Source organism: Anomaloglossus baeobatrachus, chromosome 2, assembly GCF_048569485.1.
Source record: "Anomaloglossus baeobatrachus isolate aAnoBae1 chromosome 2, aAnoBae1.hap1, whole genome shotgun sequence".
NCBI lineage: Eukaryota > Metazoa > Chordata > Amphibia > Anura > Aromobatidae > Anomaloglossus > Anomaloglossus baeobatrachus.
Window position 1 is genome coordinate 609,707,654 of NC_134354.1, and position 15,859 is coordinate 609,723,512.

At 40.8% G+C, this 15,859-nt stretch overlaps 1 protein-coding gene across 2 annotated transcripts in view; it reads left to right on the plus strand.

Annotated features, from left to right (window-relative positions):
* DIAPH3 (diaphanous related formin 3) overlaps positions 1-4,439 on the plus strand; it is a 979,498-nt gene extending 975,059 nt beyond the window's left edge. For both annotated transcript variants that reach the window (XM_075336836.1, XM_075336837.1), the window contains one exon: positions 608-4,439. In XM_075336836.1, coding sequence (XP_075192951.1) covers positions 608-864 — 257 coding nt within the window. In that variant the 3' untranslated portion in view covers positions 865-4,439. The remainder of the gene's footprint in view (positions 1-607) is intronic.
* The last annotated feature ends 11,420 nt before the right edge of the window (positions 4,440-15,859 follow it).

Here is a 15,859-nt window from a genome sequence, read left to right on the forward strand (position 1 = left end):
TCAGAAAGTCACTTAATCATCTGCCAGTGTGGCCGTCTTTTTCCGTACTTGTGATAAGTCAAGATCATTGTCTCTTAATAGTCGCTTTCTAGAAAAAGATCACAAAGGAGGAAAATAGATTTCTTGGGAACATTAAACTGCAGTGCTCATTTCATTGCAAATGTAAAGTTTCCTCCCGACACCGAGAGTTTATAACCACGAAGACAAGGCTGCATATTCTTTGTAATAGATGCAAAAGAAAATAAAATATATTTACCTCTGATACGTTCTCTTTATCAGACCTATTTTATGTGCAAATGCAAATTACCCTGATAAAAATGTATTACCGCCATCAATATCCTCCCCTTTCGGGCCAGATCACCTATAAACTACTACTTTACAAAATCATTTTTTTGTAGTGACAGTCTTTTTAATACCAGTATATATTTTCCTCTGCTTTTTCCCCTCTATGCCGATGCGCTTAATGCACATTTCTACTTTTCCTCCTACTTTCAGCTTCAGCTTTAAATTACCTTTTCCATGTTCGACAAATTGGAATTATAATGCAATGTATGTTTAAAACATAATTCAATTTAATAACCTTGTATTTTACTTCTATTTTTCACAGAAAACCAAAAACCTCAATTTGAGAGATCACGTTCAAGACCAAACATCCACTCTACAGCTACGAGGGCTCCAGTTGCTAAGGAACTCAGTTACGAGTTGGAATCTCATGTGTCTGCAACAAGAAGCAAGGTTACTTCTAGAAAAGAGGTGTGCAAGTCCGAAGGGCAGAAAGACAAAGGGGCAGGTCACAGCACGGCCGTCAAGGCAGAGTCAATTCCAGAAGTTGAAGCTTTGCTTGCAAGACTGCGAGCTCTATAACAAAGCAGTAAGGTCCTTCAAAACATGTATCAAAAAGATAAAAATATAAATAAAGCCATGTGAGCCGAATTGTAGGTAACCATGGAAAAGCAGCGTGTGCAAAGTCAAGCATTCCATAGCGGCCTATTCTAGTGAATTTTCTTTCCATCATTCCCTCCCTGGCCCCAAGCGTATAAATACATAATAATGTATACATACTTTTTCATAATAGTTAATGACTGTAGAATGCCTCTCCCAGGCCTTATCTTCCATCAGCCTGTAGGTAGACGTCTTACCTTAAGCTTGTGTCATGTAACTGCTGCAGTAGTAATTGACGGTTTTGTCTAACTTCTGAAATAATAAAGCCACAAACATTATTAAACTGTATCCGAGTAGAGCTCACCTCTTCTGTTCTCTCACCGATCCTGCGCAGAAGATCTTGCAGTACCTCCAGTGCTTGACGAGATGCCAGCACGTGATCACTTAATTCTTTAGTGCTGACCATTAACGCCAATAATATGATAAATGACCTTTGATTGGCTACTGGAATTGTGCTGGCAGTTTGTCAACATTGTTTCCTGGGGCCACCAAAGCATTAGCCAGTGGGATTGAGAGCAAACAAAAAAAACAGTATTTATTTCCTTAATAGTTTTTTGTATGTTTTATGAAGTTTTTATTTTTGCAGAAATAAGGACACACCTTTAAAGGGAGCCTGTCACCAGGTTTTTCCCCTATGATGCAGCCAGCACCAGTTAGCCCTTAGATACAGAATACTGTATGTAAGAGCCCAGGCCGCTCTGTATAAAATAAAAAACAGGTTTAGTATACTCACAGCCCGGTCCTATGGGTGTCACTTGTCTCGATCCAGCGCCTCCTATTTTCCTTCTATCACTGTCCTCCTTACTTGCTCCATGTGGATGACGCACCCTACATCATCCACACAGAGGTCGCCACTGCAGTTCTGTGCACGTGCACTTTGATTTGCCCTGCTGAGGGCAGATCAAAGTATTGTAGTGTGCATGCTCTGGTTTCCTTTGACCTTTCCCCGCACCTGCTCATTACAGTACTTTGCCCTGCCCACAGCAGGTCAGATCAAAGTGCACAGGAGCACAATGGCATGGCAAACTTTGTGTGGATGACATAGGTCTCGTCATCCACACTGTGCAGGGAAGGATTCCGGCGATGGAAGTAAAAGAGGAGGCGCTAGACCCGAGACCAGTGACGCCCATTGAACCCAACCGCCCCTCAGGTGAGTATAATAAAATATATATTTTTTTATGCTATGTAGAGCAATTTGGGCACTGATATACAGTATTCTAAGCATGCTGTAAAAAAGGGCTGACTGGGTGTGGATGCAGCTTATAGAGGGAAAAAGCTGGTGACAAGTTCCCTTTGAATCCAAATTTGCTAGGATGGAAGTTAAATATATATCAAAGTAACCAGTACTATCATAGCATCAGTTCCTTGGTACCATTTGGTGACTATGGCTTTTTTGTCTTGCTGTATTTTCCATCCTATTAGAATAATGCAAAAAGTCACCAGTTATATTATTATGGGGCTCAGCAAAGTGCAATTCCTATTTCTTCTTTGCGTTTATATATAATCTTATATTAAGAGATTATCACCGTCACCAACATTAGTCATTTAGTACCTGCCTTAGTTACACAAATGCTAGTGTTTCCATTGTTCCTGGAATGGCTGCTTTGTCACATGTTGTAATAGATATTGCTTGGAGACGTGGGTTCACTTCCAAACTTTTTTAATATTTAAATACCAAAATGTTCCACGTCTATTTTCTAAGGCAGTATGTTTTTTGTCTTACTAATTTTTTGTTATATCCTACATTATAAACGAGAGCTGCATTCACATTTCTGGAAGTCTCCATTGATCCAAGATGACCATTTGTTAACAGATCCTTCTAAACAGAGCTTCTATAATACTGCACCGGGAAAGCTAGTTTTGGGGCCAGCAATCATCCAATGAAGGGACAACACTCTCGTTTGTTGGGTGCAATGATTTTCATTAAGCTTAATACGTTCTCAGTTGCATACTGTCCTGCGTCATCAGGAGATTGGCTGTCAATTAAAATTTTCTATGCAGACAGAATGGTGATATTGAAGATTGTTCTGTGTGCGTAGAATGTTCTTTGGCCTGTGTAATCTGGCCATTAACCAAGCACCTATTGACTTCAGTATAGCTGATCTGTAGTCGCTTAACAGCTGCACAGGGCAAGTGAAAATGTTCCCTATGTTATAAAAACTCAGAATGTAAAGAATTGTAACATGATTTGATCCAGAACAAGCACTAGGACTAGGTACTTAAAAAAAAAAAAATGAGTTTAGTGGCGTGCAGAATTGTGAATGCTGCTCTGGGTTATAATAAAGACTGAGGATTAGGGCAAGATAACAATCGCAGTATATTTTTCAGATTTTATTTTTATGTATTCCAAATAACTATGCAAACTGTAAAATGATAAAGGTGAAGCTACATTAGACAATCATTTCTTGCACATTTTCCAATTCCTTGTAATACATTTGTCTCCCAAGTTTATTATTGTCACTGTTTTTGATTATGCACATGCTATATATATTTATTATATGATTAATTTTTTTGCATTCCAAAGTACACTACTTGTATCTGGAAATTGCTTTATAAATACAAGGGCAAAGCCATCCTCTTTAGAGTAGTAAATCTTACAAATTTAAAATTATCTTAAGCAGAACCTGTAAATATTGCAGTTATATAAGCGCAAACCACGGGCTTTAATTAAATGTAATAGAAAACATGTTGGCGTTAATGAAGCAGATAGACAGAAATTAAAGAACTAAATGCAAAGGCTGAGTTTCACTTGCCCTCCGTCAAAGCCGACATTCTCAGTCAAGGGTGAAGAGCACACATAACAGGTCAACAAGTCCAATGCTGGGCAGAAATTCCACATGGTATTAAATGACTTGTTCTAAACCTTCAAAGCACTTAGCAATTGCCGGCTGACAAGATGTCAGTACGCACCACAGCTTGCAGCAGAAAACACATTAGGTTAGTTTATGATATATTTGTAAGAAATAAGGTAATATATAGTGTAATCCTGCTTTTGGAGAACATTGCCTTCATTTAAGAAGCATTTCTGCTATAAATATTTTTATATACCAATCTGGATCTTCTCATATTACCATCATTATTTTCCAAGTCTTGTTTTTTTTTATTACGATAGTACATTTACATTCTATAAACACTACATGCTTATTATTGAAATTGCTAATAAACTTGCAAATACCTGTTCCATTTCACCCCTCCGTCCACCCTCCTCATATGGCAAGAGTTGTGTCATGCTCTGTCTGATCAGCAATACTCAAAGAGCACACTTAGTGGGCACATGGGTCAGCTTTAATGAGGCCTTGTGATTTGCTATGCAGTTGATAGATAATTCTTATTGTAACATTGTGCCTGATTATGTTCTCAAAATAATGCTCTGAAAACGCATGGAAAAGTCTTATATCAAGTAAATATTCTGACCGTCAGCTGCAACTTGTGTGTTTCACATTTCCCAAAGCTATGGTTTCTTAGCTAACCACTGTAAATACCAATCTAAAATAAAGAGGAGTTTGTACCATAGATGGTGTCTGTGTACTTTCTTTAGTAAATGTGTTTAGAGCACTGTTTTATAAGTTCATCATCAGAGTAAATAGCAGGAATGCACAACAACAACCTGCTAAAATATTTAAAGGGGTACTTCCATAAATACATCACCAAATGAGTACATTAATAGATAACCATGAGTAAGTATTTATGGAGCAATTGGAGAGTTTCTGCTCCAAAACAATCAGTGTTAAAATATGCTAACAAACTGAGTTTTTGCATCAGAAACTCACCAAATATTCTTCAATAACATTAATTAAAACTTATTGATTTGAGATTGTTTTAACATAGTTATGAAGCAAAATATGGATTGCTACATGTGTAGATGATCAGAACCATTGGCAGTACATGAGTGCTGTGCCAGAACCTCCATCAGTACAGGAATGTAGCACTAGAACCACCGTCGGTAAATGATTGAAGCTTCAGAACGTCTGTTAGTACATGAACGCAGCGCTAGAACTACCGTCAGTAGATGAATGTAGCGGCACAACCACCGTTAGTACATGAATGCAGAGGTAGAACACTGTCAGTATATGAATGCAGCACCAGAACCATCATAAATACATGAATGCCACACCAGAGCCGCCGTCAGTACATGAATGCAGCACCAGAGCCGTCGTCAGTACATGACTTGCTTTAAGAAGTACTTACACTAATCCTACTTTCCTGTTCACTCTAGAGTCTTTAGCAGTTCTGGCATGATTGCAGGCATTTTTTGTGTCTTTGTTTTTATCCTTAACTGTAGAGGAGGAGCTTCACTACTTATATCGTAAAGCTGAAGTGCAGCACAGATTCATCTCAACTAAAAGCCTAGCTGCCTTGATCAGGAATAGAACATACATTTATAGGACATTTCATAGCTTTCCCAAATTCTTAGGAAAAAAATTCATCACATACTGCAATGAACTGCTGTACGCAATGTATTATACAGTATATGGGTAGACATAGACAGTCATGACCGAAAGTGTTGTCACCCTTAAAATTGTTCTAGGAAATGATGTAGTTCTCCCAGAAAATGTTTGCAATTACACAGGGTTTTTTTTATACATATTTATTTTCTTTGTATTGGGACAAAACAAACAACATTTTGAAAAAAGACAAATTGACCATAATTTCAAACAAAAATTCCAAAATAAGCCGTACAAAATTGTTGGCACCTTTCCAAAGTTGTGGATAAACAACTTTGTTTCAAGCATATGATGTTCATTCAAACTGACCTGTGGCAAGTTACAGGTGTGGGCAATATGAAAATCACACCTGAAACCCGAGAAAAAGGGGAGACAAGACGTTGACTCAATCTTTGCATTATGGGCCTGTGTGTGCCACACTGAAAATGAAAAATAGAAAGAGAAGAGAACTGTCTGAGCACTTGCGAACCAAAATTGTTGAAAAATATCAACAATCTCAAGGTTACAAGACCATCTCCAGAGCTCTTGATTATCGTTTGTGCATAGTGCGCAACATAATCAAGAATTTAATAAACCATGACACTGTAGCTAGTCTCCCTTGACGTGGCCATCAAAGAGAAATTCTTGAAAGGTTGCAACACAGGATAGTGGATAAGCAGCCCCAATCAAGTTCCCAACAAATGTATGCTGTTCTGCAGGCTCAGTTAGCATTAGTGTCAGTGTGAACGATCTGTCAACATTTGACTGAAATTAAACACTATGGCAGGAGGACCCCACAACTGAAACATAGACATGAAAAAGCTAGACTGCAGTTTGTCAAAATGTACGCAAGTCAAATTCCTTCTGAGAAAGCATCTTGTGGACAGTTGAGACAAAGGTAGAGCTTTTTGGTAAAACGCATCACCGGGATTGCCCTGGCCTTCACCTTTTAACCCCTGTACAAGGATCTGGACTTAAACAGAGATCTGTGGGTAAGGGCCATAGAGTGAGATGCTGTTCGGTGGTGTAAGCTGGCAAATATAGTTAGGTGGAAGACAGTGGGAACCTCCAGCTGTGACCGCAAATAAGCTGATTAACGTCATTACTTATTGCGCCGCTCATTCTCTCTCTGAAGCTCACAGCGGGCGATCATGTTCTATGGCCGTGCACTGTCACTTCAGATGTAGCAGAGCTGGAATCCTCATGGCACCTCATGTGGATTTTTGGGGTTAATTAAGGGGTGAAAGGGTGTTTTTTATATTTAATTTCAAATAAATTTTTTTGTATTTGTGTTTATTTCTTTTCACTTACATATTAGTAATGGGAGGGGTCTCAGATGCCTCCCATTACTAATCTAGGGCTTAGTGACAGCTGTGAGCTGTTATTAACCCCTTATTACCCAAATTGTCTCCGCACCAGGCAATCAGGATGAGCCGGGTAAAGTTCCGGGATTGACGCATCTAATGGATGCGACGATCCTGGGCATCTGCATGCTGCTATTTTTTGGCTGGGGGGCCCAATAAGCATGGGTCTCCCCAGCCAGAGAATGCCAACTCCCAGCTGTGGGGCTTTATCATGCCTGGGTTTCAAAATTGGGGGGACAGCATGCGCGTTTTTTAAAATTATTTAAATGTTGTTAAAAAAAAGTGCATGAGGATCCTTTTACTTACACAGCCAAGATATTGGCATGGCTGGGGGATGCTGCCTGTAGCCGTATGTTTTCTCTGTGCTGGGTATTATTGATTTTTTTCACCACTATAGGTACACACACAGCGTCTGTAATTGTAAGCAGTCAGATACACTGTCACACAGGCTGGGGGCACGTCTGACTGCAACAAATCACAGACGCCAGGACAACTAGTGGGCAGGAGAAGCAGTGAATAAGTATGGAGGTAATGAGCGGCCCTGGAAGCAGTTACAGCCGTGTCCGAGACTTGGTAAGTACAGCGTGCCTGCTTTATCCTTATTTTCTTTACTATTCTTTTTTTTTTTAATTATTATTACCCCAGTTGCTGAACCTGGATCATTACCTAGAGTTCCCTGAGAACTCCAGGCCTGGCGCTCAGGTACTTTTGAACCAGCATCGATCCGGACTTTTACAGTCTGTGTTTGCCCATCACTAATTAAAATATATCAGCTTGACATTTACCATGTTTTTCAAAAAATAAGACTGTTATACTTTTTTGCCCCCAAAAAAGCACTAGGGATTATTTTTGGAGGAGGTCTTATTCTTGGAGAAACATGGTTGGGGGTAGGTTTACCGCCCCAAAAAAAGCAGGCCCACACTTCCCAGGTGACTAATACCAGCCCCTGAACGGCTGCGTGGCTCACAGGTCCTCCTGTGATCTCTATTGGGTGCTCCCAGCATGTATGCTGCACGCTGTCCTCCCTTGCTTTTGGCCAACACACACACAGCAGATTACACACACAGACAGACTCACTCATGCACTCACTCATCACATCCAGTGTTACATAATGCTTCCAGTCACAGGGAACGATGGGAGGAAGTCACGCGTCCGCAGGTCCTGTAAGCAAGCATTGTTGCAGGTCCCTGTGCTCCACTGCACAGCCCCTCAGGATTCTGCCGACGAAAAGAAATCTGTATCACTGGATGTGGTGAGTGTGTGTGATATGATGTGTGTGTGATCCGATATTTGTGTGTGTGATCTGATTGTGTGTGATCCGATCTTTGTGTGTGTGAGATCGGATGTGTGCAGGAGTATCACTGCAGGTCCTCTGCTTGGCGTCTGAGGAGTATGATTACAAGGTACCCGCTGTCTACAATGAAGTGTCCTGTAGTATCTTTAACTTTTTTAGCTGCATGGGCAGTTCTTTATTAAACCGTGACTAGGGCTTATTTTTGGTGGATGGTTTATTTTTAAGCCTTGCTCCGAAAATCCCTGCAAGGGCTTAATTTTGGAAAAACACGGCATGAGGATGCTTGGTGGGAACTGAGGTAAAAAAAAAAAAAAAGAAAGACATTGTGGCTGCATGAGTAACTAAAAAGAGATAATTGAAGCTCGAGTTCACAAGAGTTCAGAGCATGGGAAAAAGGTGCACTGCATCTGTATAAGAAGCTGTAGTGAGACGAAAGACTCCAGTATCGGGGTCATACAAGTTCAAAGCATCGGAAAAAAAATGAGTATGCCTGCAATTAAGCCTGGGAGAAAAAAATAAATTGATTATTAGCACTGTGTGGCATATAGGCTGAGCACTGAAAGGCTGACCCCACCCCTTTAACCTGGCAGCACTCATACATCTATTTTGAAAGACAACCTCTGCATATGACCCTAAGCACGTGCACTTAAGTTCTTTGGTCAACCATGGCAAGGCCTGTTCTGAGTGGAACCTGTCTTGTTAAAACGCTGTATGATCTTGGCCACCATGCTGCAGCTCAGTTTCCGCTGTTGGCAATATTCTTCTAGCCTAGGCCATTTTTATATGCAACAACATTAATCCTTAGAGAATTATTTGCCATGAGGTGCCATGTTGAACTAAGTGTGTGAGCGATAACACCAAATTTGACACTTGCTCCCCATTCACACCTGAGAGCTAGGGGGAGTTAATACCTAGGGAAGAATACATGGCAGTTTGCAGACTCTGCAGATAAGCATCAAAGGAGCTAAGACGGAACATAATTTGAGGCTTGCAAGAGAGGCCAAAGGTAAGTTAAAAGGATTTTGGGGATAGGTCAAAAGAAAAAGACCCTATGAGTCCTCAATTTAAATGGGAGGTTTTGAAGGGCTTACTAAGGGGAGTATTGATTGTTCATGGCGCGCATCTCAAGAAGGAAAGAGCAGCAGAGATAGTTTCACTTTCTAACCAGATCACCTTGTTAGATTCTCAACATAAAACTAATCCCTTCCTGGACACACTCGCACAGGTCTCAACGCTCAGTCATAAATTACGATCTATTTTGGACTAGAGACTGAGATGTTTCAGGGAAAAAAATGGGAGTCCGTTTTATCTATTGAGTAATAAGAGTGGTAAATTACTCTCTAGAGTGCTTCTCTCTAGAGCCGCAAATACATACATTCCTTTCATTACTACTACGGATGGTAATAAGGTTAATAGCACACAAGACATACTCGAGGGTTTTAGTGATTATTACACATCTCTATACAGTATTATGGACGCGATAACACCCTACCCATGCCCCAACTACAGGCCAAAATTAAAACATATATCCAACAATACAGGCTGCCCAGTCTCTTGGAGGATATCCTATCTAATCTGGAGGAAGACTTACACTGGAAGAGGTGGAGGGGGTGGTAAAAGATATGAAAATGGGGAAAGAGCCCAGGCCGTGATGGCTTCACAGCGGAGATTTTTAAGATGTTCTCTGACCTGTTGTGCCCAATCATTTTACCAGTCTGTAATTATGTTTCATCGGGTGGAGCGTTCCCCCACAGGCTCTTATGACACATATTATAGTCATTCCTAAACCCGGGAAGGGCCTGGCCCTCTATAACAGCTATCACCTGATTTCTCTGATTAATTTTGATATTAAAGTATATGCTAAATTAATTGCAAACTGTCTACGCCCTTGTATCTCAAAAGTCATACGTATGGACCAAGTGGGGTTTGTCCCTGGTAGTGAGGAAAGGGAAAATAACAACTGTTTCCCTACTGGACGGGGCCAGGAGGAGAGGGATTCCCATATACATCCTGTCAATAGATGCTGAAAAAGCATTTGACAGGGTGCACTGGGAGTTCATGTGGCAGGCACTTGGGGTGTTGGGGCTGCGTGAAGGTATGCTCGGAAGGATATCAACATTATATGCATGTCCGTCGGCGCAGATAAAAGTCAACGGCTCTTTGTCTGAGCCGATCCCGATACGTAACGGTACATGGCAGGGATACCCGTTATGATACGGATACCCGTAATGCATTCTGACAATGGAATACATGGCGACTATAATCAGAATGAACCCATCTATTGGTGGTATTAGGCTGGAAGGTAGGGAACACAAACTGACGTTCGCTTTGATATTCTTTTATATGTAACAAACCTTGTTATTAGTCTCCCAAATATAATGTCAGAGCTATGTAACTTTGGCCACCTGAGCAATTTCAAAATTAGCTACCATAAGTTGGAGATGCTGAATGTGTCCCTCTCGCTGGACGAGGGGGCAAGGCTTCGGTCCTCCTTTCCATTCAGATGGCAGTCGATATGTCTAAACTATTTGGGCATGAAACTGACAGCGGACCCAGGTCAGCTATACGATTCCAATTTCACAAGTATCCTGAAGACAATTGAGGTGGACTTGGTGCGGTGGAATAGAGCAAAGCTGTTATAGAGGAAGTTATAGAGGACAAAAAAAAGACTGAGATATTAAACAGGCAATTCTCATCCGTGTTCACCAAGGAACAGGGATCATTCAACAAGTGAAAAAATCAAAGTTCCACCACCTGATATAATTTAACACAAGAAGTATGCCTGCGTCTGAGTAAATTAAACATTGACAAATCCCCTGGGCCAGATGCCATTCATCCACGAATATTGAAGGAATTGAGCTAAGTAATCAACAAACCGCTGTATCTCATCTTCTAAAGGCCCCGTCACACACAGAGATAAATCTTTGGCAGATCTGTGGTTGCAGTGAAATCATGGACATATTGTTCCATTTGTACACAGCCATAAACCTGACACTGATTGTCCACAATTTCACTGCAACCACAGATCTGCCGCAGATTTATCTGTGTGTGTGTGACAGGGCCTTTAGACTCGCTTGTAACAGGGTTGGTGCCTCATGATTGGAGGATTGCTGATGTGGTTCCTATATTTAAGAAAGGTAAGAAGGTGGATCCAAGCAACTACTCTCCAGTAAGCCTAACCTCAGTAGTATGCAAAGTTTTTGATGGCATTTTAGGAGATGACATGCAAAAATATATTGTAGAAAATAATATAATAACTGACAGCATGGATTCATGAAAGATAAGTTGTGTCTAACCAACCTGTTGAGGTTCTATGAGGGGGTAAGCACATTTCTGGATTTTGGTAATGCAGCTGATGTGATTTTTTTAATTTTGCAAAGGCACTTGATACTGTACCACATAATAGCCTTATACTAAAGCTCCAGAAGCAAGGACTAGGGGAAACTATATGCAACTGCGTAAGGAATTGGCTAAAAGATAGGAAACAAAGAGTAGTCATAAATGGTACAATCTCTAAATGGGCTATAGTCAGCAGCGAGGTGCCGCAGGGATCTGTGCTAGGGCCAGTTCTTTTTAATCTCTTTATTAAAGACCTTGTGGATGGGATTGATAGTAAAGTGTCAGTCTTTGCTGATGAAACCAAGCTATGTAGGATATTAAAAACTTACCTTGATAGTACAATATTACTAAAAGATCTAGAAAAATGTCAGAATGGGCAGATACTTGGCAAATGAGATTTAATGTTGAAAAATGTAAAGTAATGCACCTAGGACGTACTAATCCTATAACTGCGTATACATTAAATGGAAGTAAACTCGGGACTACAGAACAGGAGAAGGACTTGGGTATTCTTATTACAAGTAAGCTGACCAGCAATATTCAATGTCAGGCAGCAGCTACTAAGCAAACAAGATTTTAGGGTGTATAAAAAGAGATATTAGATCCCGTGATCCCAACTTATTGTTACCCCTCTACAAATCACTTGTAAGGCCACATCTAGAATATGGGATTCAGTTTTGAGTTCCACATTTTAAAAAGGACTAGACTACTAAAAGGAATGGAAGGCCTCCCATATGATGAGAGGTTGAAAAAGTTAGATATGTTTGGCTTAGAAAAAAGACGTCTTAGGGGAGATACAATTTATATGTATAAATACATATGTGGTCAATATAAAGGACTGGCACATGACTTATTCCTTCCAAAGACAATACTAAGGACCTGGGGGCATACACTGCGAGTGGGAGAAAAGTGATTCCGGCAGCTAAATAGGAAAGGGTTCTTTACAGTTAGAGCAGTCAGACTGTAGAATGCCCTACCACAAGAGCTAGTAATGGCAGATACTATAACGGCTTTTAAAAAAGGGCTGGATTATTTCCTCAGTACACATAACATTGTTGGTTATAAATGACTTAGGGACAAAATGTAGGACTGGTGGAGGAAGGTTGAACTAGATGGACCTAGGTCTTTTTTTCAACCTATGTAACTATGTAACTATATGTCATGGTTTGGTAGGATTAATACCATTAAAATGGATATCCTGCCACAATAATATACTTCTTTCAGGTGTTGCCTTTGCTGCTGTTACCTTTGTTTCATTGTTCTTGCGTCTTATGTCCGCAGTAACTAAATTTGTATGGGCACATGAGCATCCCCGCTTGTCGTGTTCTCTACTTAGCAGATCTAGGGAAATGAGCAGCACGGGTCTTCCAAACTTTCGCCTTTGCCTAGATGGGAACATGCATATTAGACCTGTTCCATGGCCGGTCAACAAAAAACTGGGTGGAAGCGGAATTTTCTCAGTGCACATCCAGCCCCCTGGCACTTCTCTGGTCCTCTGCGAGGCAAGCAAGTAACACAGTCCCCCTCACCACTAAAGATCTGCTGTACTTTCTTAGAAGGTTTAGCAGATCACATCATATATCTTCCGTCTCGGGACCCTTAACAACCATATATGTTAACCAGTCATTCCCAGCAGATGCATACAGAGGCAAGTTCTCCTGCACAAGCCAAGGGCCGATCACCTTAATAATATCTGACTTCATATCCCAAACAGGTATTAGACCTTTTCAATACTTTTTTTCCTAGGGGGTAGCCTCTGTGGATGCTTTGTTCCTTCATAGGCAGATAGGTAGTTTTATTAGATCCCTGCCAAGCTGTTTTTCGTCCACATACCGCATTTGAGAACCTGTGTCTCCGACAGGACCATACCGTGTTGCTACTTTATAAGATGCTTCGGGAGTGCATGCCTGGGGCAAGCAGCGATAATCCTCTCTTCTTGACTAGAAAGGAAAGGGACTTGGGTAGAAGCTTCTCTGTGTCGGAGTGTGCCAAAATATATCAGTTTACTCATAAGTCCTCCCCTTGTATGATGTCACAGGAGAGGAATTTCAAGGTACTGTCTAGATGGTACAGGTGCCCCGTGGCCATTGGCACCATGTTTCCTCCGGCCTCGGACATATGCTGGAGATGCCTAAAGGAGAAGGGCACATATCTGCACGTGTGGTGGTCATGTCCACCAATAAAACTTTTTTGGGATGGAGCCATTAATCTGACCAACAAACTATCTTTATTTCCTGTGGCGTCGACATCGGAGCTGGCAATGCTATCCCTAGGGGAGTTCTCTGTATCCAGGTACAAGAAGGGCTTACTTAGACATATATTGTCCATGGCTAGGAGGCTGATCCCGAGGTACTGGAGACAGGACAAGTCTCCATCGCATGCTGAACTGGTGTTAGAAAGTAACAACATATTCAGGATGGAAGATTTGATAGGACAGACCTCTGGTAGGTCTGACAAGGTATTTAATACATGGTCGCCCTGGATTATGTTCTGGCACTCCCCGTACATGGCGGAGTGGCTGAACTCAAAGACGTAGGATAGCTTGACTCTCCTCTCATCAGTAGAACTCTTTTTCAGAAGGTCTTGTGTTGTCTTCGATTGGGGTGGTCATCCAGACAAGGTTCTACTTCTTTCTCTCTTTTTTTTTTTTCTACTCCCTTTAACTCTCTATCTACACTTTCCCTTCCGTTTTTCTTTTCATAAGTAGATTATGATTAAGGACTCTGTTTTGTTTTTATTATGAAGTCCGAAACGCATTAAGATTACCTATGAACTGAACTTTCCATCTGCGGTTTTCATATAAGGATTTTAAAATGTATCAATAAAGGAATATAATTTATTTACCCTATTTTTGGAATTGGTGCTGGATCCAACCCCTCCTCCTTCCAGATGATTTACACCCTAGAGTCTTGAAAGACATAGCTGAGGAAATAATAATAGTACTGCTTGCCATAATCTTCAATAAGTCATGGGAAACAGGAGTGGTCCTTCTAGATTGGTAAAGGGGAAATGTGGCTCCTATCTACAAAAAGAGAAAAAAGAAGGATCCAGGGAATTACAGGCCAGTAAGCCTGACCTCCATAGCAGGAAAAATCTTCAAACAAATTGTCAAGGAACATTTATTTAGACACCTGGATGTGAAGGCATTAATTAACCAGAGCCAGCACGGCTTTGTGAGCAATAAATCTTTTCAGACCAATCTGATTTCCTTCAATAACAAAGTCACTGGTTGGATCAGGGTACTACCATGGATATAGTATACATTGACGTCAGTAAGGCATTCGATAAATATCACATATTATCATCATTGAAAAAATGATCAACAAAAAATCAGATGGATTCAAACTGGCTTAATGATCGGGCATAACAAGTAATACTAAATGGCTATCCGACGAACTGGAGACAAGTTAAAAGCGGGGTGCCACTAGGCTCTGTAATGGGCCCAGTACTGTTTAACATCTTTATAAATTATCTGGACAACAGAATTATTGGGAAATTCATAAAATTTGCAGATGATACTAAGATAGGAGGAGTAGCCAACACTAGAGAGGAAAGAGATCGTATTCAAAAGTAACTAGACACAGTTGAACAATGGGACAAGGCAAAGAGAATGGTGTTTACCAGGTACAAATGCAAAGTCCTACATCTGGGTAAAAGAAATGTAAAAAGCATATATAGTATGGAAGGAATAGAACTAAGTGATAGCATCGGGGAAAAGGACTTGGGCATAATAGTGGATCCCAGATTCAACATGAGCCAACAGTGCTGTGCTGCATCTGAAAATGCTGACAAAATTCTGGGATGTATCAAGACAAGCATTGAATCTAGATCAAGAGAGATCTTTATTTCCCTATACTCTGCCCTAGTCAGACCCCACCTGGAATACTGAGTAAAGTTCTGGGCTCCACAATTCAAGAAAGATATTGATATATTGGAGCAGGTCCAGAGAAGAGCAATCAAGATGGTAGAAGGTCTGCAAACCACATCATATGAAAACCAGCTAATAGAACTAGGAATGCTTAGTTTACAAAAGAGAAGGCTGAGAGGAGACTTAATAGCGGTCTACAGTACAAATATCTAAAAGGTAGTTACAGGGCAGAGGGAATTACCCTATTCTCATTAGCACAAGGAAGTACAAGAAGCAATGGGATGAAACTAAAAGGATGGAGATTCAGATTAGACATTAGATAACACTTTCTGACAGTGAGGGCAGTCAGGGAATGGAACAGGCTGCAGCGGGAGGTAGTGAGCTCTCCATCAATGGAAATCTTCAAATGGAAGCTGGATAAACATATAGCTGGGATGATTTAGGAAAACCTGCGCTCACAGAGTTTGGACCCAATGGCCCTTGAGGTCCCTTCCAACTCTACCATTGTATGTATGTATGAACATTAATGAGTAACATGACACAAGGGGGGAAATGGCTAATTGGGCACAATTTGACCATTTTTACTTAGGTATGTACTAATTTATGTTGCCAGCGGTTTACACATTTA